Below are 27,301 nucleotides of genomic sequence, written 5' to 3' on the forward strand. Positions count from 1 at the left end.
AATTATATAGCAGTCATATTGTTGCCTTTTAAAATGCATCAATGGAATCAACAGGGGAACGGTTAGAAAAAAAATCATTGCAGAAATAAATATCTATAAAACTGGTAGTCTGTTGGTCATCCAAATTACAATCAAGATTTTATATATGTCATACATTTCTCCCTGCAACATTCTGAACCTTCCACCCGCTTCAATAAACCCCTGCCAGGTTCTCCCAGCCGATTATGAACAGAGCTGAAACCAAGCAGCAGTGCATTGTCTTACCTTGGCCATGCTTTCCAGATCGTCAGACCTGTAGGGGGCAGCAGAGGACAAGACATCAGAATACAAGGACACCGACAGAAATCGGCACACAGAATCAGGATACTTAGGCTGCATTCACAGAGGCAGCCCAATTCAGAATTTACCTAATTCTCAAAACATATATCTGATGTGATTGGTCAAAGACCAATTAGTGGATTTAAAAAAAATCAGAATTAGGTTGCCTGTGTAAACGCAGCCACATACAGTACTAGTCAAAAGTTTAGACACCTACTCATTCATGGGTTTTTCTTTATTTTTACTATTTTCTACGTTGTAGAATAACAGTGAAGACATAACTATGAAATAACACATATGGAATCATGTAGTATCTAAAAACATGTTAACCTAATCAAAATATTTTTTATATTTGAGATTCTTCAAAGTAGCCACCCTTTGCCTTGACAGCTTTGCACACTCTTGGCATTCTCTCAACCAGCTTCATGAGGTAGTCACCTGGAATGCATTTCAATTAAGAGGTGTGCCTTGTTAAAAGTACATTTGTGGAATTTCTTTCCTTCTTAATGCATTTGAGCCAATCAGTTGTGTTGTGACAAGGTAGGGTTGGTATACAGAAGGATAGTCCTATTTGGTAAAAGACCAAGTCGATATTATGGCAAGAACAGCTCAAATAAGCAAAGAGGAACGATAGTCCATCATTACTTTAAGACATGAAGGTAGTCATCTTCAAAACACCCAGAAAAGGCTACTCTCCTCGATGTTATCCTCACACAAATCCTGATAGGTATCAGTCTGGTGTTTTCTGTAATGACCTTAGTGATCACTGTTTTACAGCCTGTGTTCGTAATGGCTGCTCAGTGAAAAGACCTGTCCTGATTTGTCATAGACGCTTGCTAAAAAACTTGAATGAGCAAGCCTTCGTTCATGACCTGGCCTCTGTAAATTGGTATAGAATCAGCTTGATCCCCTCTGTCGAAGACGCTTGGACCGTCATTTTTGATATTTTCAATGATATTGTTAACAAACACACACCCACCAAGAAAATGAGAATTAAAAACAGGTTCAGCCGTGATCTTGCGGAGTTACTCCACCTCTAGAATTGCATTTGGCGAAAGGCTCGGCACACTCATACTCAGGCTGACTGGCTCTCGTTCAGGCAAATGAGCAATAAGTGCACTCAGGCTATCCGGAAGGCCAAAGTTAGTTACTTTAAGGAGCAGTTCTCTCTCTGTGGGTCTAACCCCAAGAAGTTCTGGAGAACGGTTAAAGACCTAGAGAATAAACCCTACTCCTCACAGCTGCCCATGCCCTTAATGTTGATGATGTGGTTGTTATTGACAAGAAGCACATGGCTGAGCTCTTTAATCACCACTTCATTAAGTCAGGATTCATATTTGACTCAGCCATGCCTCCCTGCCTGTCCAACATGTCCTCATCTCCCACCCCTTCTAATGTGACTATCCCCGATGCTTCTCCCTCTTTTTCCCCTGCCCCGCTACAAAATTTCCCCCTGCAGACAGTCACTGAGTCTGAGGTGCTAACGGAGCTCCTTAAACTTGACACCAAAAAACCATCTGGGTCAGATGGTTTAGACCCTTTCTTCTTTAAGTTTTTAATATTATTATTATTTTTTTTTACATTTTATTTAAAATTTATTTTTTACCTTTATTTAACTAGGTAAGTCAGTTAAGAAAAAAATCGTATTTACAATGACGGCCTACCCCGGACGACGCTGGGCCAATTGTGTGCCGCCCTATGGGACTCCACTCTCAATCACGGCCGGATGTGATACACCGCCAAGCCTGTCTCTCCTTTCTGGGGAGGTTCCCATTGCTTGGAAGGCAGAGACAGCTCGTCCTTTATTTAAAGGGGGAGATCAAGCTGATCCTAACTGTTATATGCCTATTTCTATTTTGCCCTGTTTATCAAAAAAGTGTTGGAAAAACTTGAAAATAATCAACAGACTGGCTTTCTTGATGTCTATAGGATTCTCTCTGGTATGCAATCTGATATCCGCTCAGGTTATGGATGTGTCACTGCAACCTTAACGGTCCTCAATGATTTCATCATTGCCCTTGATTCTAAGCAATATTGTGCTGCTATTTTTATTGACTTGGCCAAAGCTTTTGATACGGTAGCCCATTCCATTCTTGTGGGCTGGCTAAGGAGTATTGGTGTCTCTGGCCTGGTTTGCTACCTACCTCTCTCAAAGAGCGTAGTGTATAAAGTCAGAAAATCTGCTGTCTCAGCCACTGCCTGTCACCAAGGGAGTAGCCCAAGGCTCAATCCTAGGACCCACGCTCTTCTCAATTCACATCAAGATAGCTCAGGCATTTTTTAATTTTCTTGAAACAAGTTGTTTTTTTTCATTTCACTTTGACTATTTTGTGTATGTCCATTGCATGAAACCCACATAAAAATCTATTTAAATTACAGGTTGCAATGCAACAAAATAGGAAAAACGCCAATGGGGATGAATACTTTTGCAAGGCACTGTATCTCATCCATTTATATGCAGATAACATAGTCTTATACTCAGCTGGCCCCTCCCCGGATGTTGTGTTAAATGCTCTACAACAAAGCTTTCCTAGTGTCCAACAAGCTTTCTCTACCCTTAAACTTGTTCTGAACACCTCCAAAACAAAGGTCATGTGGTTAGGTAAGAAGAATGCCCCTCTCCCCACAGGTGTGATTACTACCTCTGAGGGTTTAGAGCTGGAGGTAGTCACCTCATACAAGTACTTGGGAATATGGCTGTCCTTCTCTCAGCACATATCAAAGCTGCAGTCTAAAGTTAAACCTAGACTTGGTTTCCACTATCGTAATCGTTCCACTTTCACCCCAGCTGCCAAACTAACCCTGATTCAGATGACCATCCTACCCATGCTAGATTACGGAGACAACATTTATAGATCGGCAGGTAAGGGTGCTCTCTAGCGGCTAGATGTTCTTTACCATTCGGCCATCCGATTTTCCACCAATGCTCCTTACAGAACACATCACTGCACTCTATACTCCTCTGTAAACAGGACATCTCTGTATACCCGTCGCAAGACCCACTGGTTGATGCTTATTTATAAAACCCTATTAGGCCTCACTCCCCCCTATCTGAGATATCTACTGCAGCCCTCATCCTCCACATACAACACCGTTCTGCCAGTCACATTCTGTTAAAGGTCCCCAAAGCACACACATCCCTGGGTCGCTCTTCTTTTCAGTTCGCTGCAGCTAGCGACTGGATCGAGCTGCAACAAACACTCAAACTGGACAGTTTAATATCAATCTCTTCAAAGACTCAATCATGGACACTCTTACTGACAGGTGTGGCTGCTTTGCATAATGTATTGTTGTCTCTACCTTCATACCCTTTGTGCTGTTGTCTGTGCCCAATAATGTTTGTACCATGTTTTGTGCTGCTACCATGTTGTGCTGCTAACATGCTGTGTTGTCATGTGTTGCTTTGTTCTGAACGGATGATCTCTGCATGTGTGGTTCCCACCGTGAAGCATGGAGGTGGTGTGATGGTGCTTTGCTGGTGTCACTGTCAGTGATTTATTTAGAATTCAAGGCACCCTTAACCATCATGGCTACCACAGCATTCTGCAGTGATATGCCGTCCCATCTGGTTTGAGCTTGGTGGGACTATCATTTGTTTTTCAATGACCCAACATACCGCCAGGCTGTGCTGCATCAGATGACCTGGCCTCCACAAATCACCCAACCTCAACCCAATTGAGATGGTTTGGGATGAGTTGGACTGCAGAGTGAAGGAAAAGCATCCAACAAATGCTCAGCATATGTGGGAACTCCTTCAAGACTCATGAAGCTGGTTGAGAGAATGCCAAGAGTGTGCAAAGCTGTCATCAAGGCAAAGGGTGGCTACTTTGAAGGATCAAGCTTCTATAAGAACAATATGACAGATTACTGATCTATGAGTCCCAATGGAGCATGACAACTCTGTTAATGTCACATGGCAAACGACCAGTAAACGGACAGGGATGACAAGAGCCTGGGCTTCTGAAGAAGCAAACTATCAATTCTGAATGCTCTAACAGAGATACATGATCACTGAAAACAATGCAACAGGGATAGAGATATATATATATACACACACACACACACACACACACACACACACACACACACACACACACACACACACACACACACACACACACACACACACACACACACACACACACACACACACACACACACACACACACACACACACACACACACACACACACGACAGAGAAGAGCACTGCCACTTTGCCTTGACAAATCATCTGAGGAAAAGAGAGGAACTTGACTAAAGGGAAGAAAAGAGGCACCCTACACAATATTTAGATGAATAGTCACCCGAAAACCATGTCAGACACACGCACTCACACAAAACGATTCCTAAATGATGATGACACAGCCGAGCGTTTGTAGCGTTGTCAGCTGGTTTAAGAGGCACAGAGACGAGAGGAGGGTGGAGGGAGAGCAGGGGTCTTTAATGATTAAATTATCCCTTGACCATGCTCTGACAGAAGCAGGTTGTGGAGCGTGGTGACATGGCTCTGACACAGCACACCCTCCCCAGTGACACCCCCCTCTTCTTTGGCGTCAACCCCAATTATGGGCGTAACAGGCCGCCTGGCAACGACAACACCGCGAGGCTCACAGCTGAATCTATAGCAGGCAGCCATTCTACCAGGAACATCGTCCAGAGACCAGTGAGAAACGAGTCCAGATGTAGTCAATCATTCACATGACATTCATCTAGAAACTTGTCAATCTTCCTCATGAGGTGATGATGTTCCTGTCATCTGCAATATCAGCCCCTTTAACTATCATTTCATAGTCATAACTAACGAGTGTGTGTATATTGGTGTGAGGGGAGGACAGTACAGCAGCACACAAACACCAGTAAGTATGCCAGGACCTCTGGGCTCCCTGGGGGGGGTCAAGACAGATGAGGGCGGGAGGAGTGGGTGTAAAGCGTAAAAATGTACATCATTGCCCTCCTGCTTGTAGCCTGCCTACAGACCTCAGGCTGGGTAGGGTCAGGGCAGAGCCTTAGGGGCAGGGCTCAGAGTACCCTCATTAACATATATCCCAGGGTGCTCCTGGGCCAGGGCTCCAGGTCAGGACCACTGACTGACTGTGTCCATATGCATGAGGCAGCCAGGGCCCGGAACTGGGTGAACAAGGGAGAACAACGCTGCAGTCTAACTCACTCACTCACTGACAGGGGGGGGGGGGAGGCAGACCAACAAATTTGCACACACACTTTACACTTGTAAAGACAAACAGAGCACTCTTACTCTAAAAACAGTTACCACGTAAGAGAACTCACCTTCTGAAGCCCTGGATGAGACTTCCTCTGAAGGTACTCAGGTCCAGGGCAGGGAAGGAGGGAGCAGACACTGGAGAGGGAGTGAGAAACAGACACATTCTGAGGAGTACACTAAGGATGTTTGGTTTCCCAAAGCCTTTATAGATAGAATGACATGTCAATGTGGTGTGAAAGACCAATAAGACTAAAGAGAAAAATCCAAGCAACCAGATGGACAAAAAAAAGGGGTGTGTGACAGATTAAGTGAACGAGAGCAAACGGGTAGAGCGAACGAGCATCCATTATTAAACACCCCTCCACCTCATCCCCTCCCATCACTCTTCACCTCCACCAGTTTAGGCGCGTTGCTCCCTCGATCTCCCGCTCCTCCAAACATATTCACACACACTAATCACTTAAAAGCCCTGATGAGCTAGGAGTGTACGCGGAGCGGAGAGAGAGCGAAAGAAGAGCAGGCGAGAGACCGCTCTCTGATGGGGCAATTAGGCTCCAGGCAAAACAGAGGCCAGATGCTGATGACGAGAGTCAACTCCCCAGTGCATCCTACATAACCCAACCCTGGGCCCAGAGAGTTGTGCTAGGTAGAGAGTGCCCCTTGGACCCCTCTGTGAACTATGAATGACTAGGAATGGGGCCATCATGAATGTATGTTTGTGTACATAAATGAACAAAGAAGGTGCATTAGACATGATTACGGGCATAACGACCTGTAATAGATGTATGTTGATGTACATGATTGAGGATAACAACTAATAGAGTAAAGATAGTGATGAAAACAAGGGAAGTGCATTAGACATGATTACGGGCATAACGACCTGTAATAGAGGTGTGTTTTGACATGTTGAATGGACAGAGGAAGCCATTAAGACAGAGTTGAAATACAGGTAGATACTCACTTGTAACCAACAGTCCTGCCAGGTTCCCACTACTAGCCTCAGAGCGCATCTCAGAGGACAAGAAACCCTCAGACTCCAAGGAGCAGCCCATTTCCTACAACAAATACACACCATTCACATGAACACATAAAAATATATAAAATGCAAACGTACACACACATACACACCAAGACTATCAGAAATGAGCAACGCACGTACACATCTCATCTTGGCTGTCCATTGAAGACGATGAGGAATGCTCCTCTTGTGCATGGGTGGGGGTAGCGCTTCAGGCGCTGGTGCCACTTCATGTGGAGGCCACCCACCCTACACACCCACCCACCCTACACACCCACCCACCCTACACATCATACCTTGAATGCGTCCCGGGCAGCGTCTATGTTCGGGAAAGCAGGCAGGACGTAGAAGGACAATGTCTCTACATCAGCTGGTACATCCACTTCCTGCATGCCCTTCAACACCTCCATGATCCCTGGAGGAACATCAACACAGACTAGCATACCCAGCTCTGCTACAGCACAGACTAGCATACCCAGCTCTGCTACAGCACAGACCTAGCATACCCAGCTCTGCTACAGCACAGACTAGCATACCCAGCTCTGCTACAGCACAGACTAGCATACCCAGCTCTGCTACAGCACAGACTAGCATACCCAGCTCTGCTACAGCACAGACTAGCATACCCAGCTCTGCTACAGCACAGTACAAGACAGCACAACAGTAGCCTTCCCCGTAGCTCAGTTGGTAGAGCATGGTGTTTGCAACGCCAGGGTTGTGGGTTCGATTCCCACGGGGGGCCAAGTACGAAGAAGAAGAAAAAAAATGTATGAAATGAAAATGAAATGTATGCATTCACTACTGTAAGTCGCTCTGGATAAGAGCGTCTGCTAAATGACTAAAATGTAAAATGTAAATGTAAATGGACATCAGGGATGGGATCAATCCCATTTCCAATTCCAGTCAATTCAGGAAGCACACTGAAATTCCAATACCAATTTCCTTTAATGCTTTTGAGTGAGGAACATTTGGAATTGGGTTTACTTTCGGAGTTGACGGGAATTTAAATAGAAATGGACCCCAACCCTGCAGCATCCAGGGGTTGAGGGGCCGGGCTCCAAACCCATTCCCATCACCCTGCCCTCCTCGCAAGTCCCCGCCCCAGGTACACCCACCCCGGGAGCGGCCACATGCATATGGAACAGGCACTGTGCTGCCTAGGCCTGGACGGACATATGAGGCCAAGAGTGGAATGAACCAGTGATTGTCTGCGCGCGTTTCTCAGGGTGAGAAATACCTAGCTATGTTTCATGTATGTTTCCATGCAGACTTCAGCAAGAGGGCAGGCTAAGTGTTTCAGTGCTGTATGTGGGCGCACAGACACATCCTGGCTCCCTCCCTCCCTGTGTGTGTGTGTGTGTGTGTGTGTGTGTGTGTGTGTGTGTGTGTGTGTGTTTACACTCCACTCAGGCCCACACAGCTCTCTGTATCTCAGTCCTCTTGGGAGGGTCTCTGTTCACCTGGTAATACCCTCCACTGCCCCAAAACACACCTGAATAAAAGATAAGGACCTGCTTTTATCCACCATTAAAACCTGGGGGTGGAGGGTAAAACCAGCCGGGGGTGGAGGTGAAGCAGGAGAGAGGGGTAGCATTAACCAGGTAGGCACCTGGCTCACTCAGGCCACTTCATCATATGTATCCTTCATTCACCCCTCTCTCCCTCACAGCTCAATGCCCTCACTGCTTTCAAGAAAAATAAAACAATTTGTCAATCTGATGCTTTCTTCTCAATGGAGCCTGTGAGTGTCCTCTCCTCTCATCTTTTCTTCATTTTTTTATGAAAGGAGAAGAGCACCTGTTTTCCTGTTGAATAATCTATGATCCATTTCTGGGCGAGCCAGACTGATAGAAAACATGTCAATGGAGCTGGTAAGTGTTGGTCCCATGTTTTATGAGCTGAGCCCAGAAATGTTCCATACACACAAAAAGCTTATCGCTCTCAAATGTTATGAATACATTTGTTTACATCCCTGTTAGTGAGCATTTCTCCTTCGCTAAAATAATCCATCCACCTGACAGGTGTGGCAATTAGCATGCTGACTGCAGGAATGTCCACCAGAGCTGTTGCCAGAGAACTGAATGTTAATTTCTCTACCATAAGCCCCCTCCGTCATTTTCAAGAATTTGGCAGTACGTCCAACCGGCCTCACGTATAACCACGCCAGCCCAGGACCTCCACATCCGGCTTCTTCACCTGCAGGATTGTCTGAGACCAGCCACCCAGACAGCTGATGAAACTGAGAAGTATTTCTGTCTGTAATAAAGCCCTTTGGTGGGGAAAAACTCATTCTGATTGGCTGGGCCTGGCTCCCCAGTAGGCGGGCCAGTCATGTAAAATCCATAGATTAGGGCCCTATTAAAATGATTTAAATTGACTGATTTCCTTATATGAACTGTAACTCAGTCAAATTGTTGAAATTGTTGCATTTATATATTCAGTATATACTGTATATGACCTGGTTCTCACATGAGATTCTAGAATCAGCACTTTTTCACTAATGCAAGTGTGCGAGGGAGTGAGTGGCTTTTAAAAGCAGCAGGGTAGGCGCTGGTTCAGTGGTTACATTTAAAAGCAGCAGGGTAGGCTCTGTTCAGTGGTTACATTTAAAAGCAGCAGGGTAGGCGCTGGTTCAGTGGTTACATTTAAAAGCAGCAGGGTAGACGCTGGTTCGGTGGTTACATTTAAAAGCAGCAGGGTAGGCGCTGGTTCAGTGGTTACTTGGTTACTTTTAAAAGCAGCAGGGTAGGCATGGTTCAGTGGTTACTTTGTTACTTTTAAAAGTAGCAGGGTAGGAGCTGGTTCAGTGGTTACTTTCTTACTTTTAAAAGCAGCAGGGTAGACGCAGGTTCGGTGGTTACTTTTAAAAGCAGCAGGGTAGGCTCTGGTTCAGTGGTTACTTTTAAAAGCAGCAGGGTAGGCGCTGGTTCAGTGGTTACATTTAAAAGCAGCAGGGTAGGCGCTGGTTCAGTGGTTACTTGGTTACTTTTAAAAGCAGCAGGGTAGGCGCTGGTTCAGTGGTTACTTGGTTACTTTTAAAAGCAGCAGGGTAGGCGCTGGTTCAGTGGTTACTTTTAAAAGCAGCAGGGTAGGCGCTGGTAGGGTGGTTACTTTTAAAAGCAGCAGGGTAGGCGCTGGTTCAGTGGTTACTTTTAAAAGCAGCAGGGTAGGCGCTGGTTCAGTGGTTACTTGGTGATCTAACAGCCAAACGCCGGGGTTACAAACAGGCTTCATATACACAGTTCATAAACTCACTGCATAAAGTAGAATTAATGATCCTTTTGATATTAGGGTAAAAGGTAAGACAGGTTAGCTAACATTTCTTTTTAGCTTTTTCCAAGTGCACTTCATCTTACAATTGGAGCAGGATTCACACTGTGGGAATATCTAACCCTCTAATATTGCACAGGTGAGGCATGAGACTGGCTGGAGCACAGCAGAGGAAGGTCATAGTGACTGACAAGACTGACTCCTTGGGACTAAAGGCCTAATCCTCACCTTAAACGTCCTGGTACATGCGCATGCCAGACTATAACTACATGTCCACTGAGGCAGAGGAGACTAGGTCAGAAGCCCTCTGAGTCAAGAGATTGACAAAGAGAAAGGGAAATGAAAGAGGAGAATAGCAAGGAGAGGACCAGAATTAAGTGAACTGGTTGCTATTTCTTACACTCCTCCTCTGTCCTTGAAATGAGTACCTGTACATTCTCTGCCTCGCTCTCCCCCTCTCCCCCTCTCCCCCTCCCTCCGTCCGTCGCGCTCGGTTTTTGTCTCTAGGAGTACAGGTGGCTGTGACGATGTCAGATGGAATCACTTCTTGTTCCATTAATTACCACACTAACACTCACAGGGTGGACTGAGGGATGGCAGGAGAGGAAGTGGTGAGAGCTGGGTTAGAGGGAGGGGGCATTTGTTGAAGAGGTCGAGGAGAGTTGGTTGGGGGGGGGGGAATAGACTGGATGCCTGGTGGCAGACGGGGGGCTTTAATCGGCACCACACAAAACATAAAAGCCTCTTCGTAAAGCAGAGGCGAAGAGGCGGCTCGCCGCACCACTTTCTCGCTCTCTCTCGCCGTTGTCACAAGTGATAAGCGCGCGCTCCCTGCTCGGGAGTGACAAGCCGGCCGTGGCTCACGGCTGGTGGGAACAAAAGCAGAGCATATGCTTCCTCAAACTCGCCTGCCCAAATCCACACCTCATCAAAATGCTAAGTTTTTTTGCCCCGCTCCTGCCCGCCAGTGACACCTGTGGACAGAAAGTGACATGGCGCTTAATATTTCATGCCGGTGCACAGTGGTGCGGGTAATCCAAAGTGAATTCCCTCAGAGCGCTCGCATTTACATGAAATCAAGTCACTCCGCATCAGTCACATCACCTCCACCACGCTGACCCTGAACGCTTTTACACACACACACACGGATGGACACAAACACGCCCCTCCTGCAGCCATAGAGCGGCTGCATCATTCATGAGGGTTAACGCTAACAACAGAGACAACCAGAGTATAAAAGAAAGAGAAGTTTCTTTGTTTCCACTAAGCGGTCTGACAACTAAATGGATGTACCATATGTTCAAACCAGGGTGGAGTCTGCTAGCACGCTACTCTGAACCTTCTGAAGCAGCCATTCTCACCTATAACTAAGACTCCAAGAACAAAAAGAATGTATCGCTTCTCAAAGGCAGATACATTCAGACAATGTCCAAATATGGTCATTATGACACGAATTTGAAATCGCCTTGGACCATTTCAGTCTAGCCATTTATCTTTCTGAAATAAAGTAGCAACACAATTAATTGTTTTCTATATCAATATATGAAAACACTCCCAATCACTGTTGGAAGGATGAACTGCTCCTAAACCCCCTTCTCCCATGAGGCCCTGTAGTTTCTTCAGGGCTGAAACTGGACTATAGGAAACTAGAGGCTTCCACAGCCACTGGAGCAGAATGACCTGTGACCTCTACGCCCACAGCCCCCAGGAGAAGCTAGGGGGTGGGGGATTAAACCCCTCAGGCTACCGTCCCCCAATCCCCACCAAAAAGGGGGACCCCATCCTTTCCCCATCAGGGCAGGGGTCACATCAGCCTCCTCCTCATATGAGAGAGAAGAGCGTCGCTTAGATAAACCTGCCATTATGCTAATTCACTGAGGGACGTGGAAAAGGAGTGAGGTAGAGCGAAAGATGGAGCGCAGCAGAGCAACAAAAGGGGAAGAAAGGAAAGTGCAGTTTGACAGTCAGACAACCAAAACAACTTCCAGTCCTGGGCCTTTTTTAGTCTTGGAGGAGAATAAGAACATACAGTAGTTATCCTGGGACCTTCCTTGACCTTTACTAAGATCTATTCCGAGAGGGGGGGGGGTCATCATCTGTTCCGTTCTGCCTGGAGTGCCCTCTCTCCATCTCAGGCTCAGATCCGACCTCTTTCCCCCCACTTGCCCCCAAACCAGTGAAATCGTTCCAGGTTGGACCACTCTGGCCCATAAATATTTGACAGGCCCTGCTCTTCTAAAAGCCCCTTCCGAAGGAGTGGTCTGGAGAAGTCATAACCTGGCCAAGGCCTGAGTATGTTGTGGGCTCCGAGAGTCTCTCTATCCACAGAGTACTACATAAAGCCTATATCTCTACAGTAGACACACACACAGCAGCATTGACGCTCAGGGCATCACATTAGGCTCTCACATACACATATGCCTTTCAACCACAGTGACTTAAAACCAATACCTCAACTATCTTCAATCCCTTCTAAAATGCACACATTTAGAACAACTATTTCAAGCATCAGAGCATCTAGTTCCAGGAGTGCCTCTCTCATAAAATATATTTATGCTATTGGAGCGAGAGAGAAGTCTGTGGGTGTACGTCATGTGAGTGACCTCTCAGACAGTGACATCAGACAGGTCCCATCATGCCCTGTGGTGGGTTAGGGATCAGACCCCGGCGCCCACCAGGGAGTGGCATGGAGGCGTCGCCGTCCACAAAGCCGTGACGGACAGCTCCCTCACTCATTCTGAACCCTGTCACTCTCTGTGTTGGCCCCGTGTAGAGGTGAGAGTGACCCAGGGACACCCTGGCAAGTGAAGCTAACATGGGTGGTCAACTTGGAACGTCAATCTACTACAATGGCCAGTCCAGAGGGTGGTACTAGTTCACATCTGAATCTCCAACCACAAAGCATGAATGGGCTAAACAAATGAAGATGGAGGGTTCTATCGAGAGAACACTGGAGCTGAAATGACCCATTCAATCCCTATTTATCAGTATTTTATATCAAACGGTTTCGTGTTTGTAGGTTTTAATCACATTTCCATACCTGTTGTGTTCTGGTCCTTGGCATGTTGTGTGAGGAGGGGCCAGAAGTAGTGGGGTCTGATGGTTTGCCCCTGTTCCTTCATCATCTTCATCACCTCCACTGCAGTAGCTGGAGAAAAGGAGGGAATATTAGAGAGATGAAGAACTCCCTCGGCTGTGCAGCCTCCTACTCGTTCCTGTGCATTTCTCAGAAGGATGTAGCTTACCAGTCTTCTTGGCCTCCAGGCAGCAGTAGAGGGTGAACTGCAGGGGAGCAGCGTGGTAGCTGGAGTCCTGCAGCTCCTTGCAGTAGCGCGCCACCTTATCCACTGGCTAAAAACACAGACAGATGGACATTTATTGAGCAGCTCATTTGTAGAATCCGGTGTAGTAGATAAGGGTTGGAACTATAGTGTGCAGAAGGGTAGCTCTCCAGGAGGCCAGCTTGAGCAATCCTGGTCTAGAACCATTGTTTCCCCTAGGATATTTTTCAACAGCGGTGGCAAAGTTAACAGGGGGGGGGGACGTGGTGGTGGCAGTGGCCAATGGTGCGGTTTTAGAGGCCCCCTCTTGACCGCAGAGGCAATTTGGTTGTTAAAGCTAATTTCCTGCAATTCTACACATTTGGCCATGGCTTACGCCTTGTTGTTATGCTATCTGAGTAACTATCTGAGTAACTCAAGCATTATAACAAAGATTCTCCCCGACTGTCTAGTTTTCATTTAGGTAATTGTTAGTTCTCAAAGTATATAGCTCCATTATCTTTTGCACATACTTTATATCTGGTTGGAATTGTTGAAGTTTACACTAAAAACGTTATACCATCACGAAATTGATTTTCTAAAACTTTGTATTTTTTGCAGTGGAAACACTAAAGCCTTACCTTGTCCATGTTGACACAGTGGCGCAGGAAGAAGTTGCCCAGGTTGGGGGAGTCTCCACTCTGGGTCTCTTGCTGCAGGGTGGGGAAGGTCTTCAGCACGGTGAAGGCTGTGTCCTCCTGGCCCTGGGTGATCAGGCTCAGACACAAGTTCATGGCATCTACAGGGGGGAGAGGACAAGACAGATGGGTTGACTCATCCAATTGACATTCAATTCATCAATATCATAATCTTTGTTATCTCAACAACGCATAACCAGAATGTTCAGGGGTAGTTTCAGTCCCCGCACCGTCTAAGTACAGGACCCCTCAACAATAAAGTCAAGTGTTAAACCTTCACTTGCATTGCAAGGTCCTGAGAAAAAAAAAAAAATCACTGTAAAAAGTGCTAGTCCTCCAGAGCTGATTCATACCTGGTACATATCCTCTCTCGTGTCTCATACGCTCCACTATCTCTGGTACATATTGCTGATGGCCTGCCTTGGACAGGCTGAATACCACCTGCATCAGGTCTCTGTCCATCAGACTGGTGTCTGTGTGCTCCACAGCCTCCAGAGTCTGGGGATGGGACACACGGGAGGGTCAGTTCACACACACACACACACACACCAGGATTTCTGTTGACCGACAACATTTTAAATTTACCGGACCCACATGCATTGGGTGTGTAATCTGATTAGGGTATCTACCCATGGTTCTCAGAATGACAGTTAGAATATGGTAATTAACAGAACGTGCAAGTCGAGGATGAAACGATGTGCGGTCCTTCTTATTGAATTCTGATGTGCAGTTTAAACATGTTAGACTGTCCACATGGACTTTTTCTCAGTCAACATGATGAGTCATGAACAGCAAACTAACCTATGTCAATCTACTATAGTAAAAAAGTTTAAGGTATTTATTCTATTGGTCAGCTTGTCAAGAAAGAAATAGCCTACTCCAAACAGCTTCTGGGCCAGTTTTGGTAAGACACGTCTCATAATATATATTAACTATTCAGGTTTCAAACAATTAAGTATATAGGTTTAAAAATGCATACTGCCTCCAGCTCATTGCAAAGTGATGTGTGACGTGCTGATGAAGCCTGCCTTCCATTGCCGTTTGATGCCACGTTCAATACAACTGGGAGCTCGGAAATCTCAGACTTCTGACTTCAGTGTGTTCAAGAACACTGGGGGGGGGGGGCTCCGACTGGGAAAAATCATTTTGAACGGTCATCCAACTCAGAATTCCAACTCGAGAACTTGGTGCCTCTTTGTATAGCTCTGACTTTCAGACCTAAAGATCACTGACGTCATGATTTGACCTAATATTTTCCAGAGTTCCTAGTTGTCCAGAAAGCCTCATTGTAAAATGGATGAAATCGTTTCTCCCCCCAAATCAATCTACACACATAATGACAAAGCAAAAACTGAAATATCACATTTACATAAGTATTTAGACCCTTTACTCAGTACTTTGTTGAAGCACCTTTGGCAGTGATTACAGCCTCAAGTCTTCGTGGGTATGACGCTACAAGCTTGGAACACCTGTATTTGGGGAGTTTCTCACATTCTTCTCTGCAGATCCTCTCAAGCTGTCAGGTTGGACAGTGTCGCTGCACAGCGTCGCTGCACAGCTATTTTCAGGTCTGTCCAGAGATGTTCGATCGGGTTCAAGTCCAGGCTCTGGCTGGGCCACTCAAGGACATTCAGAGACTTGTCCCCAAGCCACTCCATTGTCTTTGCTGTGTGCTTAGGGTCATTGTCCTGTTGGAAGGTGAACCTTCGCCCCAATCTGAGGTCCTGAGTGCTCTGGAGCAGGTTCTCATCAAGGGTCTCTGTACTTTGCTCTGTTCATCTTTCCCTCGATGCTGACTAGTCTCCCAGTCCCTACCGCTGATAAACATCCCCACAGCATGATGCTGCCACCACCATGCTTCACCGTAGGGATGGTGCCAGGTTTCTTCGAGATGTGAAGAATGGCATTCAGGCCAAATAGTTCCATCTTGGTTTCATCAGACCAGAGAATCTTGTTTCTCATGGTCTGAGACACTTTAGGTGCCTTTTGTTAAACTCAGAGTGGGCTGTCATGTGCCTTTTTACTGAGGAGTGGCTTCCGTCTGGCCACTCTAACATAAAGGCCTGATTGGTGGTGTGCTGCAGAGATGGTTGTCCTTCTGGAAGGTTCTCCAGTCTCCACAGAGGGACTCTGGAGCGCTGTCAGAGTGACCATCGGGTTCTTGGTCACCTCCCTGACCAAGGCCCTTCTCCCCCTACTGCTCAGTTTGGCCGGCGGCCAGCTCTAGGAAGAGTATTGATGGTTCCCAACTTCTTGCATTTAAGAATGATGGAGGCCACTGTGTTCTTGGGGACCTTCAATGCTGCAGAAATGTTTTGGTACCCTTACCCAGATATGTAATTATGGTATTTCTGTTATTTATTTTTTAATACATTTGCAAAAAAATTTACCAAAAACAGGTTTTGCTTTGTCATAATGGGGATTGATAAGATTTCTATCAATTTTAGAATAAGGCTGTAACGCAACAAAAAGAGTCAAGGGGTCTGAATACTTTCCGAATGCACTGTACATAATGAAAATAGTCCACACACACACGTGTCAATTTAATTCCACTAAATTATGCAAATTAACCTATAGACCGATAAGCATGACCAGTCAAATGTATTTCCATCAATGAATAGGCTAAAAAGCATTATTTCGCTAAATGATTTTTTCTTCTCCCCGATAATTGACAGGCTGCAATTTTCTTTATCGAATATATATTTTTTTTTTTTACAAAAAGCCGGCCATTACTGGCTAATGGAAACCCTGACATACACACTACAAGGTGTCATAGTGCACTTACCTACTAGATCTTATCCACTCACACAAACCCAATGGTCCACTCACCTGTTTGATCTTGTCCATATCTCCTTTCTCTGCATAGGCGTTGAGCAGTGCCACATATGTGTCAGGGCCCGGCTCGATGCCTGCCCCCTTCATGACTTGCAGGATGCTCTCTGAACTCTCCATGTCACTGTATGGGCACGAGAGACACCCAAGTCAACACAATAAGACTGATGGGTTCAGATTTGTAAACTTGACAATTTTGTTAATCACTACTTATACTAGAAACATGAGGGGTGCCATAGTCTAGGGCAGTGGTGCTCAACAGGTTTTGCCTGGGGACCCAAATTTGACAATGACAATTGAGTCGCGACCCAATATTATGGACTGTTGATGATTACATTTTGTAATATATTGCAGCTACATTCTTGGGCAAGTTTCACTTGCAAAATAGACTGTCTCACTGGTCTACTATTATGGTATTAAAGAAAGTCATTACACAGCCATATTAACTGAGAAAACATAAATTCAAGAGAATAAGCCATTTTAATTAGGAGACCAGTTCAGGAGTGGGGTGTAATACATTATCAGACTCAGAACCTAACATCAAAACCAGTCCAATAATGTTAATGAACAGTAACACACACCAGTCCTATAATGTTAATGAACAGTAACACACACCAGTCCTATAATGTTAATGAACAGTAACACACACCAGTCCTATAATGTTAATGAACAGTAACACACACCAGTCCTATAATGTTAATGAACAGTAACACACACCAGTCCTATAATGTTAATGAACAGTAACACACACCAGTCCTATAATGTTAATGAACAGTAACACACACCAGTCCAATAATGTTAATGAACAGTAACACACACCAGTCCTATAATGTTAATGAACAGTAACACACACCAGTCCTATAATGTTAATGAACAGTAACACACACCAGTCCTATAATGTTAATGAACAGTAACACACACCAGTCCAATAATGTTAATGAACAGTAACACACACCAGTCCTAATGTTAATGAACAGTAACACACACCAGTCCTATAATGTTAATGAACAGTAACACACACCAGTCCTATAATGTTAATGAACAGTAACACACACCAGTCCTATAATGTTAATGAACAGTAACACACACCAGTCCTAATGTTAATGAACAGTAACACACACCAGTCCAATAATGTTAATGAACAGTAACACACACCAGTCCTATAATGTTAATGAACAGTAACACACACCAGTCCTATAATGTTAATGAACAGTAACACACACCAGTCCTATAATGTTAATGAACAGTAACACACACCAGTCCTATAATGTTAATGAACAGTAACACACACCAGTCCTATAATGTTAATGAACAGTAACACACACCAGTCCTATAATGTTAATGAACAGTAACACACACCAGTCCTATAATGTTAATGAACAGTAACACACACCAGTCCTATAATGTTAATGAACAGTAACACACACCAGTCCTATAATGTTAATGAACAGTAACACACACCAGTCCTAATGTTAATGAACAGTAACACATACCAGTCCTATAATGTTAATGAACAGTAACACACACCAGTCCTATAATGTTAATGAACAGTAACACACACCAGTCCAATAATGTTAATGAACAGTAACACACACCAGTCCTATAATGTTAATGAACAGTAACACATACCAGTTAAAATAGAAAAAACAACAATCATTAGGAATACTTACTCATCAATTACCATGTGAATAGTTTCACAACCTTAAAGTATATATTTTTTTAAAGGTGTAAATTTAACCAGTTCAATAACATGTAATATGAATGTCAGAATTAGTTAATTAACCTAGTGACCAATAACTCATTAACCTGTTTATTTACTGTGTGTGTGGCCTATCAGTGGGAAAGCTGGGGGTGTTTTTTCAGTTGGATAAGTTTATTGAAGTCTGGGGTGATGGTTGACAGGGAAACTCGGAGGTCATACTGGCTGTCCAGTTTATTTCTACTTTTAGAATTTCAGCACGGCCATAGCAGAGAAGCCACTTTCACACAGATAGGTAGTGCTGAACTGTAGCATGATTCTGGTTGCATGGCAGGCGAGAGCAGGATTCTCTCCCATTAAGCTGCACCAGAACTGTGGCAGTGTCATTTCCGGGATGCGCATGCGCAGTCCGCGACCAAATGACAGCTCCACCAGCGGATCCTTTTCGGGAAGTAGTCACAAAATGTTCCCTGCAGCGTGACAAGATGCTGTTAAATGTTAGTTTTTTTCCCCCAGTGTGTCGCCGTGCTCTTTGTTGATCAGATTCTGGGCATTGGGAAACATGTCAATACTCCCGTTAGAAATATGATTTGCCCAAACGGTAAGCTTCAGCTTGAAGGCATCCACTTTGTCCCTCTGTTCAAATCGATTGTGCCCCCTCCCTTGCATTGACACATTGAGCAAATTCAAATGATCAAAAATATCTGCCGGGTGGGCAACCTATGTGAGCCATTCCTCACAATCAAAATGTTCCGACAGAGATTACTTATTTTCCAAAAGAAGCGCACCAATCTCCGCAAAAAAATCATAAAAGTGACCCAACACTTTACTCCTGGAAAGCCAGCGGACCTCTGCATGATAAAGCTCCTGCTGGTGCCCACTCCCCACAGAAGGCCTGGAAATACCTTTTCTTTTTTATATAGTTGACACACATCTTGGATAGTGTCGTGGAGCTCCCTGTGTAGGAAGCAGTGGTTCCACGTTGCACTCTGTGCTCCCTCCAGGATCAGCTTTACTACTCCTAAGTGCTTTCCCGTCATGGCAGCTGCCCTATCAGTGGTCACACTGACGCACCCATCCCAGACCAGTCCCACGGAGCCTAGGTGCATATCAATTGTGTTAAAGACAGCCTCTGCAGTGGTGGGCAAATAAGCACTAAAAAAGGAACTGCTCCTGAAAGTTATTATCCCACACGTGTCTAACATAGACCATTAGAATTGTATGGTTAGCCACATCTTTGGATTCATCAAGCTGCAGTGTGTAATGGCATTTTTCACTGATGCGCTCTGATGTCCTCAGACACATCCTGGATTCTCCTCCTCATGGTGTCATTGGATAGGGGTATAGTTTTAGGTTTGTTGGCAGCTGACTCTTCCGAGATTTCAGTGAACATATCAATCGCAGCAGGGAGTATGCGATCCTCTGTAGTGGTGTGGGCTTTTTTGCACTTACCTTGTCGCCCAGCGCATTGCTATGATGTGCGAAGTGGCTTTTCTTGTACGGTGCATATGTTCAACAACGAATCGTGTGAGGACACCAGATATTGACATTTTCTTTAAAAAAAGTCTGTCTTATCTTTGTGACTTGGATGCTTGGTGTCCAGATGCCTTTTCATTTTGGAGGGTTTCACACACTCATTAGCTGACAGCCTGTCTTCTAAAACCATAATTGATGAAGTCGTGGTCGTATTTTCTCTTCTTGACAGGGACAGGGTTATCTGCCTTGTTGTTGACATTGGAAACAGCAGTAGATGAAGAGGGAGCTGAATGTTTTAAAAACTTGTCAAAAATTTTACTCTTGACAGCTAGCCTACATGAGTTAAATGACAGCTAACTATCCACATGTGCAATGCCTGCAGAACACATCTGCATAGTTAGCTGTCAATCAAACTAGCTGTCAAAGGATCTGTATTATCTGATTGGACGTGTCACATTTAAAACAAAATAATGTTTATTGGATCAGTGTGTGTGTTTGTGTGTGTGTCGAGAAATCCGCCATTTCATTGGATTAGCGTGGGGGGGGTGTCGTGGAGTGTGTGCAGCGTGAATACCCTCCAAGTCCGAACGTAGCTAGTCATTTCAACATTGCTGACGCGCTGCACGTGTAAAGTCAGCAACAATAAGAGGTGCAGCGCACGCACACCAGTGTGTCGCGGTAACGTTGTGAAAGTCAGCAACAATATGCGACGAGGCCGTATCCTTTCAATATAAAAATGTCAGTGCGGCGGTTACCTTTAAAATATTAATTACATTTTTTATATTCTTGCGAAAGTCCCATGACCCCTTAAAATCATCTTAAGACCACCATGGGGAGGGGACGCGACCCCCCAGGTGAGAATCCCTGGTCTAGGGTCTGCACCGGAAGTTAATGGTTATCTGTAGGAGGAAGACGATCACATAATGGCAGGCACTGATAAGGGTGGAGAGATGTGGATTCGTGAGGAAGGGGGTTCGAGGTAAGGTCACATTACGGGAGAAGGAACAGTTTATTGCCCTTATCACTTTACATCTTTATTGCTAGGCAGGAAGTTATGTTTAGAGAGGAGACTCTACCCAAATTGGGGTATATACATATATATATATACTATCACTGGTGGAACCATGTCTTTGTCTTACGTAGCTGTATTGACCCAATGGGTGAATAAACTTGGTTGGAGCTTTCATAGTGCCCGTCAACTTCTAACTCTGATATCTACAACCTAACAAGACCAAAACACATTAAGAATTAGGCGGTAGGGCCACATTTATACTTATCATTGACATGCATTACACATACATAACCTACAACACAAGCAAGGATTCAAATGTGACACTCACCCTGCACGTGCATGACCTGTCACTAAGGAGTTGAAAACAGCCTCTGTGATTGGCAGGTCCTTGCTCTTCATGAAACCCAGGATTGTACTGAAAGGGAGTGTGATGAGGAAACAATAAACAGTCCTTCACTTCACATTGCTCCGATATCAAGTCTCTGTCTTAATAAACTGGTAAAGGTCTGTCTTACCTGGCACCCTCAATGTCTCCATCATGGCAGTAGGCTGCAATCAGTCTCTGGAAGGTAACCTAAACAGGAGGAGAGCTGCCATATCAAGCTTTCATCTATATTGAAGACCTTCATCTTATCATGACGTAAGTACTCAGTTACAATATACAAAGAAAGACAGCAACAACAAAAAAAGCAAGAACAAAGTTCCAGTAAAGAACATCAAGGTAATAGATAGGATGCAGTGAATCTACTCACTCTGTTGGGCTGCACGCCGGCTGCCTCCATCTTGGCCAGGAACTCTGTGGGGGAGAACTTGAACTCGTTCTGCAGGTATACCTTGAGCAGTGCGTTGTAATGACTGGCGTCGTATGAGGCACCTTGACAGTAAAAAAGGAACATTTACTAATCACCAACATGACCACAAACCAGTCAGCCAATTCATTTTGTCATCTCAATACCCCATTTCTTCCTACAGCACTGTTAGTTTCAGTTGGGCCTCCACCCACCCACCCGCCCTCCGTTTTCATTGTCCTCTGACCCTCATACATCCACTGATCATTTCCTCCCAGTGTCCTGTCCCAATAATGCCCTCTGGGTTTGGGTTCTATGCGCGCGGCCTTATACCCAGCTCCTGTAGCTTGTCCCAGATTCGGTGCGCCAGCTCAGTGCGTTCCGCCAGGGGCATCTCAGGCAGTAGAGAGCCACAGCTCCGCAGGAGGAGCAGGGCCTGGTTCCCACTAGGGTAGCCTTGAGAAAGAGAGACAAAAATATAGAAGTACAAGCCATGTGTTAGTTGGAGGGGAAGCATGTCAAGACGTAGAACAAAAAAATGTTTTAACAAAAAAGGAGTGAGGTGCTTGTCTGAGGTTCTCAAAGGAAGGAGGAAAGTGGTCAAGGTGCTTAACTATTTACCTGTTCGGCAGATGTCGTGGAAGATGCGCAGCAGCAGGGTCTTGGTGATGCGTCCCGTCCTCCTCACTGAACTGTCAAGCTTTGCCAGGGCCCAGTCAAACTGCTGGGCCTGCTTCGATCGCACACCCAAACTGGACTCATCAGTGGGTAGTCCCCGCTGCTCTGTGACCGTGGCGTAGTGACGTACCCCTGCATAGGGCCACACACACCTAGCAGAGGGAAGACCATGCAATGGGTTATATATGGTTTATGGCAATAGGCTTACAGCAAAGATACAGTTTTGGATCTCCCATTAAAGGCCACGGTGCCACAAGAATGACCTTGTCCTGAGCACCCCTGCTTCCTTGCCTGATCCGAAAGGCACTCATCACCCTATACAGGCCTGTGGGCCAAAGTGTAGTCACCAACTCCTTCAAATCGAACCCCTCCCGGGCTAGCTAACGTTCTTTTAATGGAGCAGAAGATGGCGTCAAGCCCTCAGATTGTAGCCATCAGTTCTCTGTATATTCATTTGTGCAGAATCAGGGTTACTAGTTTAAATACAATTAGTTAATAGTCGTCCCATACAACATAGATAGCTAGCTAACGTTACATGATTTTGTTATAATTAGCTAACGTTACATGAACGTCATTAGGACTTATGCAAGGAGGCCGTATTTTTATTACATACTAGATTGTTGACTAAATAATACAGGCTGATACCAGTATATAACATATATACACACATCAATACATTTGCTCTCATGATAACCGGTCATATTAATGTTTAGGTGCATTACTATGACTGTCATTGAAGCTCAATGACAACCGTAGGATGCCAATCCAGCATGGACCGGCTAGCCAGCATTACGCTACCTGTGTACACTGTATGGGCCTGGGACGATTTGTCTTGAACAGACTCCGGAGCCTTTACCACCGATCGCTCCACTGTACAGTCGACTGAGCTGCGGTCCATTTCTGTTCGTCCCTGTTCTTTGAAGAAAGCCCGATGGCGAACATTTCAGAAGTCGTGCAGATCTCAAGAGTGCAGCCATGTTTAACCTAAAGTGCGAGGAATGGAAGGGCATCCGCACCACGTGATGGGTTCAAAGGCTAACGGTCGAGAACAAGAGATCAGTAGAGGGGTTTTGCTTATTGTCGAGTTATATTATTCCCAGAGTTTTAACCAATCTGAGAAGTGTTATAATTTTACATGATAGACATTTGTAAATGTACATATTATGACCATTACTTGCCTATGTTCTATCTTACATTGCATTGTCTGGATTTATTATACGGCAACACCCCCAACGATACAGTTATTCTATTGATCCACCTCGGTTTCATTACATGAGGAAAAGCACGAAGCGTCTTAGTCTAGTCATGAATGTATACTGAACAAAAATATAAATGCAACATGCAACAATTTAAAGATTTTACTGAGTTACAGTTAATATAAGTTAATCAGTCAATTGAAATTAATAAATTAGGCCCCTATGGATTTCGCATGACTGGGAATACAGATATGCATCCGTTGGTCATAGATAGTAAAAATAAAAAAAAGTAGGGATATAGATCAGAAAACCAGTCCGTTTCTGATTTGACCACCATTTTGTCTCATGCAGCACAACGCATCTCCTTCGCATAGAGTTGTTGATTGTGGCATGTTGTCCCACTCATCTTCAATGGCTGTGAGAAGTTAAAGGATATTAACGGGAACTGGAACACACGTCGATCCAGATAATTCCCAAATGTTTTTATTTAACCAGGCAAGTCAGTTAAGAACGAATTCTTACTGCAATGACAGCCTACCGGGGCAGAACGACAAAGTTTTACCTTGTCAGCTCTTGGATTCAATCCAGCAACCTTTCAGTTACTGGCCCAACGCTCTAACCACTAGGTTACCTGGCGCCACAAACGTGCTCAATAGGTGACATGTCTGATGAGTATGCAGGCCAATGCAGAACTGGGCCATTTTCATCTTCCAGGAATTGTGTACAGATCCTTGCAACATCGGCCTGTGCATTATCATGCTGAAACATGAGGTGATGGCGGCGGATGTATGGCACAAAAATGGGCCTCGGGATCTTGTCACGGTATCTCTGCATTCAAATTGCCATTGATAAAATGCAATTGTGTTTGTTGTCTGTAGCTTATGTCTTCCCATATATGCCATAACCCCACCGCCACCATGGGGCACTCTGTTCACAACGTTGACATCAGCAAACTGCTCGCCCATACGATGCCATGAACGTGGTCTGCAGTTGGGAGGCCGGTTAGACGTACTACCAAATTCTCTAAAACGACATTGGTTCATTTCTCTTATTGTAGAGAAATTAACATTAAATTATCTGACAACAGCTCTGGTGGACATTCTTGCAGTCAGCATGTCAATTGCACGGTCCCTCAAAACTTGAGACATCTGTGGCGTTGTGTGACAAAATTGCACATTTTAGAGGGGCCTTTTTTTGTCCCCAGCACAAGGTACACCTGTGTAATGATCATGCTGTTTAATCAGCTTCTTGGTATGCCACACTTATCAGGTGGATGGATTATCTTGGCAAAGGAGAAATGCTCCCTAACTGGGATAAAAACAAATGTGTGCACAAAATTGGAGAGAAAATAGCTTATTGTGCGTATGGAGCATTTCTGGGATCTTTTATTTCAGCTCATGAAACATGGAACCAACACTTTACATGTTGTGTTTATATTTTTGCTCAGTGAAAACTGGGAGTTTATACATAAGTCTATATGGAGTGTGCGACTCTCTTTGTTTTATAGCTAAAAGTATACTTGAAACACATTATAAATACACTTTTTTTGTAAAGAAAATACAGGAATTCTAATTCAAAAACGAGTTTAGTATACAGTATTTCTAATTTATGAGAAATATACATAAAATATATATTTTATATATATACTAAGAATATACTTAAGTAAATAAAAAGTGTCCCAATTTAGATCATTTTAATAATTGTAAACGTATTTAATATACTTCATGCTAATAAAATACAAATAAAATTGACATAAATACATTAAATGTAAAATATGTTACTGAAGTATGATTTTTTTCATCTGCTTGGGTGGGGTGGCAGAGTTCCATTTAATCATGGCTCTATTTAATACTGTGTGTTTCCCAGCCTCTGTTCTGGACCTGGGAACTATGAAGAGACCTCTGGCTGCATGTCATGTGTGATACCGATGAGTGTCCAAACTGTGTGCCAAATGCTTGAACAGAAAGTTTGGTAGACAGTTCAGTACCTTCAACACATCAACACCTCACACCTCAACTTTGAGCCAGGAGAGATTGACATGCATGTCATTGACATTCACCCTCCATGTACATCTAAGTGCAATACGTGTTGCTCTGTTTTGGACCAACTGTTTTGGACCAACCAGAACAGAGGCTGGCACCTGACAACACAACTGGACAGTAGTCCAGGTGCGACAAAACTAGGGCCTGTAGGACCTATATGGCTGACTGAGATATCAAGAAAGCAGAGCAGCACCTTATCATGGACAGACCTCTTCCCATTTTAGTAACCATTGAGTCTATATGTTTTTACCATGATAGCTTGCTATCTAGGGTGACACCCAGCAGTTTAGTCTCTTCAACTTGCTCAATAGCCACATTATTCAAAAATAGATCCAGATGAGGTTTAGGGTTCAGCGAGTGATTTGTTCCAAAAATTATGCTTTTATTTTTTGAGATATTTAGCACCAGCCTATTGCTAGTTTCCCATTCTAAAACTGACTGGAGATCTATGTTAAGGGTATCAGTTATTTATTTGACTGTTGCACACAGGCTATATTAAAGGTCAGTGGAAGGGCATTAGTAAACACAGAAAATAATAATGGTCCAAGCCGGCTGCCCTGCGGTACACCACACTCAACCGAATTTGCATTATAGAGGCTTCCATTAAAGAAAACACTCTGTGTTCTATTTGATAGGTAACTGTACATCCATGAGGGTGTTAATCCATAAGACCTACGTTTTTTCAGCAATAAGTTATAATTAAGCTAATTAAGTTATAATAAGCTTCCACAATCTTCTTCTTATCAATTTATTTCAGCCAATCATTGTTTAAGTGCATAGCATGTTGAGTGCCCTTCCCTATAAGCATGCTGAAAGTCTGTTGTTAAATTGTTTTCTGTAAAATAACATTGTATTTGGTCGAACACGATTTTCCCCAAAAGTTTGTTAAGCACTGGTAACAGGCTGATTTGTCTGCTGTTTGAACCATTAAAAGGTGCTCTGCTATTCTTGGGCAGTAGAATTACCTTTGCCTCCATCCAGGCCTCAGGGCACACACCATCTTCTGGACTTAGATTGAAGATGTGGCAAATAGGAGTCGCAATGTATTCCCTTACCAACCTCAGAAATTTACCATCCAGGTTGTCGGTTCCAGGTGGGTTGTCCTTATTTATAGATAGCAGTCAGTTTTTCACCTCTTCCACACTAACTTTGCGGAATTCCAAGCTACAGTGCTTGCCTTTCATTATTTGGTCCGTTATACATGAATATGAAGGCTCAGCATTTGTTGTTTGCATGTCACGCCTAAGTTTGCTAATCTTGTCAACAAAAAAGTAGTAAAGTGGTTGGCAACATCAAAAGGTTTGTTATGAATGAGCCATCCGCCTCAGTGAAGGATGGAGCTGAGTTAGCTTTTCTGGCTAGAATTTCATCTAAGGTACTCCAGAGCTTTTTACTATAATTCTTTATATAATGTATCTTTGTTCGATGGTATAGTTTCTTCTTCTTTTTGTTTAGTTTAGTTATGTGATTTCTCAATTGACTGTATGTTTGCCAATTTACTGTGTTGCCAAACTTATTGGTCAGTCCAATAAGACAAAGTTTTTCAATTCATCATCTTTCCATGGGGATTTGGACGTTTTAACAGTCAGTTTCTTTATGGGCCCATCGCATGCTTATCAGTAACTGGAAGAAGCAATTTGCTAAATGCTTCAAGTGCAGCGTCAGGATGTTCCTCATTACAGACATCAGACCAACAAATATTTTTCATATCTTCAACATAGAAATCATTTTTTATTTGTTTTTTCTTGTGAAGCACATTGCGTCGCATTCCGTGTCTAAAATGTGCTGTATA

General features: G+C 44.2%; 1 protein-coding gene across 1 annotated transcript in view; it reads right to left on the reverse strand.

Moving 5' to 3' along the window:
• Window positions 1–23,299, reverse strand: part of lrpprc (leucine-rich pentatricopeptide repeat containing) — an 82,891-nt gene extending 59,592 nt beyond the window's left edge. Inside the window, exons 1-15 of the mRNA XM_014179970.2 lie at window positions 23,070–23,299; window positions 22,215–22,423; window positions 21,927–22,049; window positions 21,558–21,679; window positions 21,321–21,379; window positions 21,134–21,220; window positions 16,616–16,742; window positions 14,140–14,284; window positions 13,730–13,887; window positions 13,074–13,179; window positions 12,869–12,976; window positions 6,855–6,973; window positions 6,502–6,595; window positions 5,606–5,675; window positions 265–292 (exon numbers count right to left, since the gene is read on the reverse strand). Of these exons, the coding sequence (XP_014035445.1) occupies window positions 265–292; window positions 5,606–5,675; window positions 6,502–6,595; window positions 6,855–6,973; window positions 12,869–12,976; window positions 13,074–13,179; window positions 13,730–13,887; window positions 14,140–14,284; window positions 16,616–16,742; window positions 21,134–21,220; window positions 21,321–21,379; window positions 21,558–21,679; window positions 21,927–22,049; window positions 22,215–22,423; window positions 23,070–23,281 (1,767 nt within the window). The 5' untranslated portion in view covers window positions 23,282–23,299. The remainder of the gene's footprint in view (window positions 1–264; window positions 293–5,605; window positions 5,676–6,501; window positions 6,596–6,854; window positions 6,974–12,868; window positions 12,977–13,073; window positions 13,180–13,729; window positions 13,888–14,139; window positions 14,285–16,615; window positions 16,743–21,133; window positions 21,221–21,320; window positions 21,380–21,557; window positions 21,680–21,926; window positions 22,050–22,214; window positions 22,424–23,069) is intronic.
• Between the last annotated feature and the right edge of the window lie 4,002 nt (window positions 23,300–27,301).

This window comes from Salmo salar, chromosome ssa28 (genome assembly GCF_905237065.1).
Source record: "Salmo salar chromosome ssa28, Ssal_v3.1, whole genome shotgun sequence".
Lineage (NCBI taxonomy): Eukaryota > Metazoa > Chordata > Actinopteri > Salmoniformes > Salmonidae > Salmo > Salmo salar.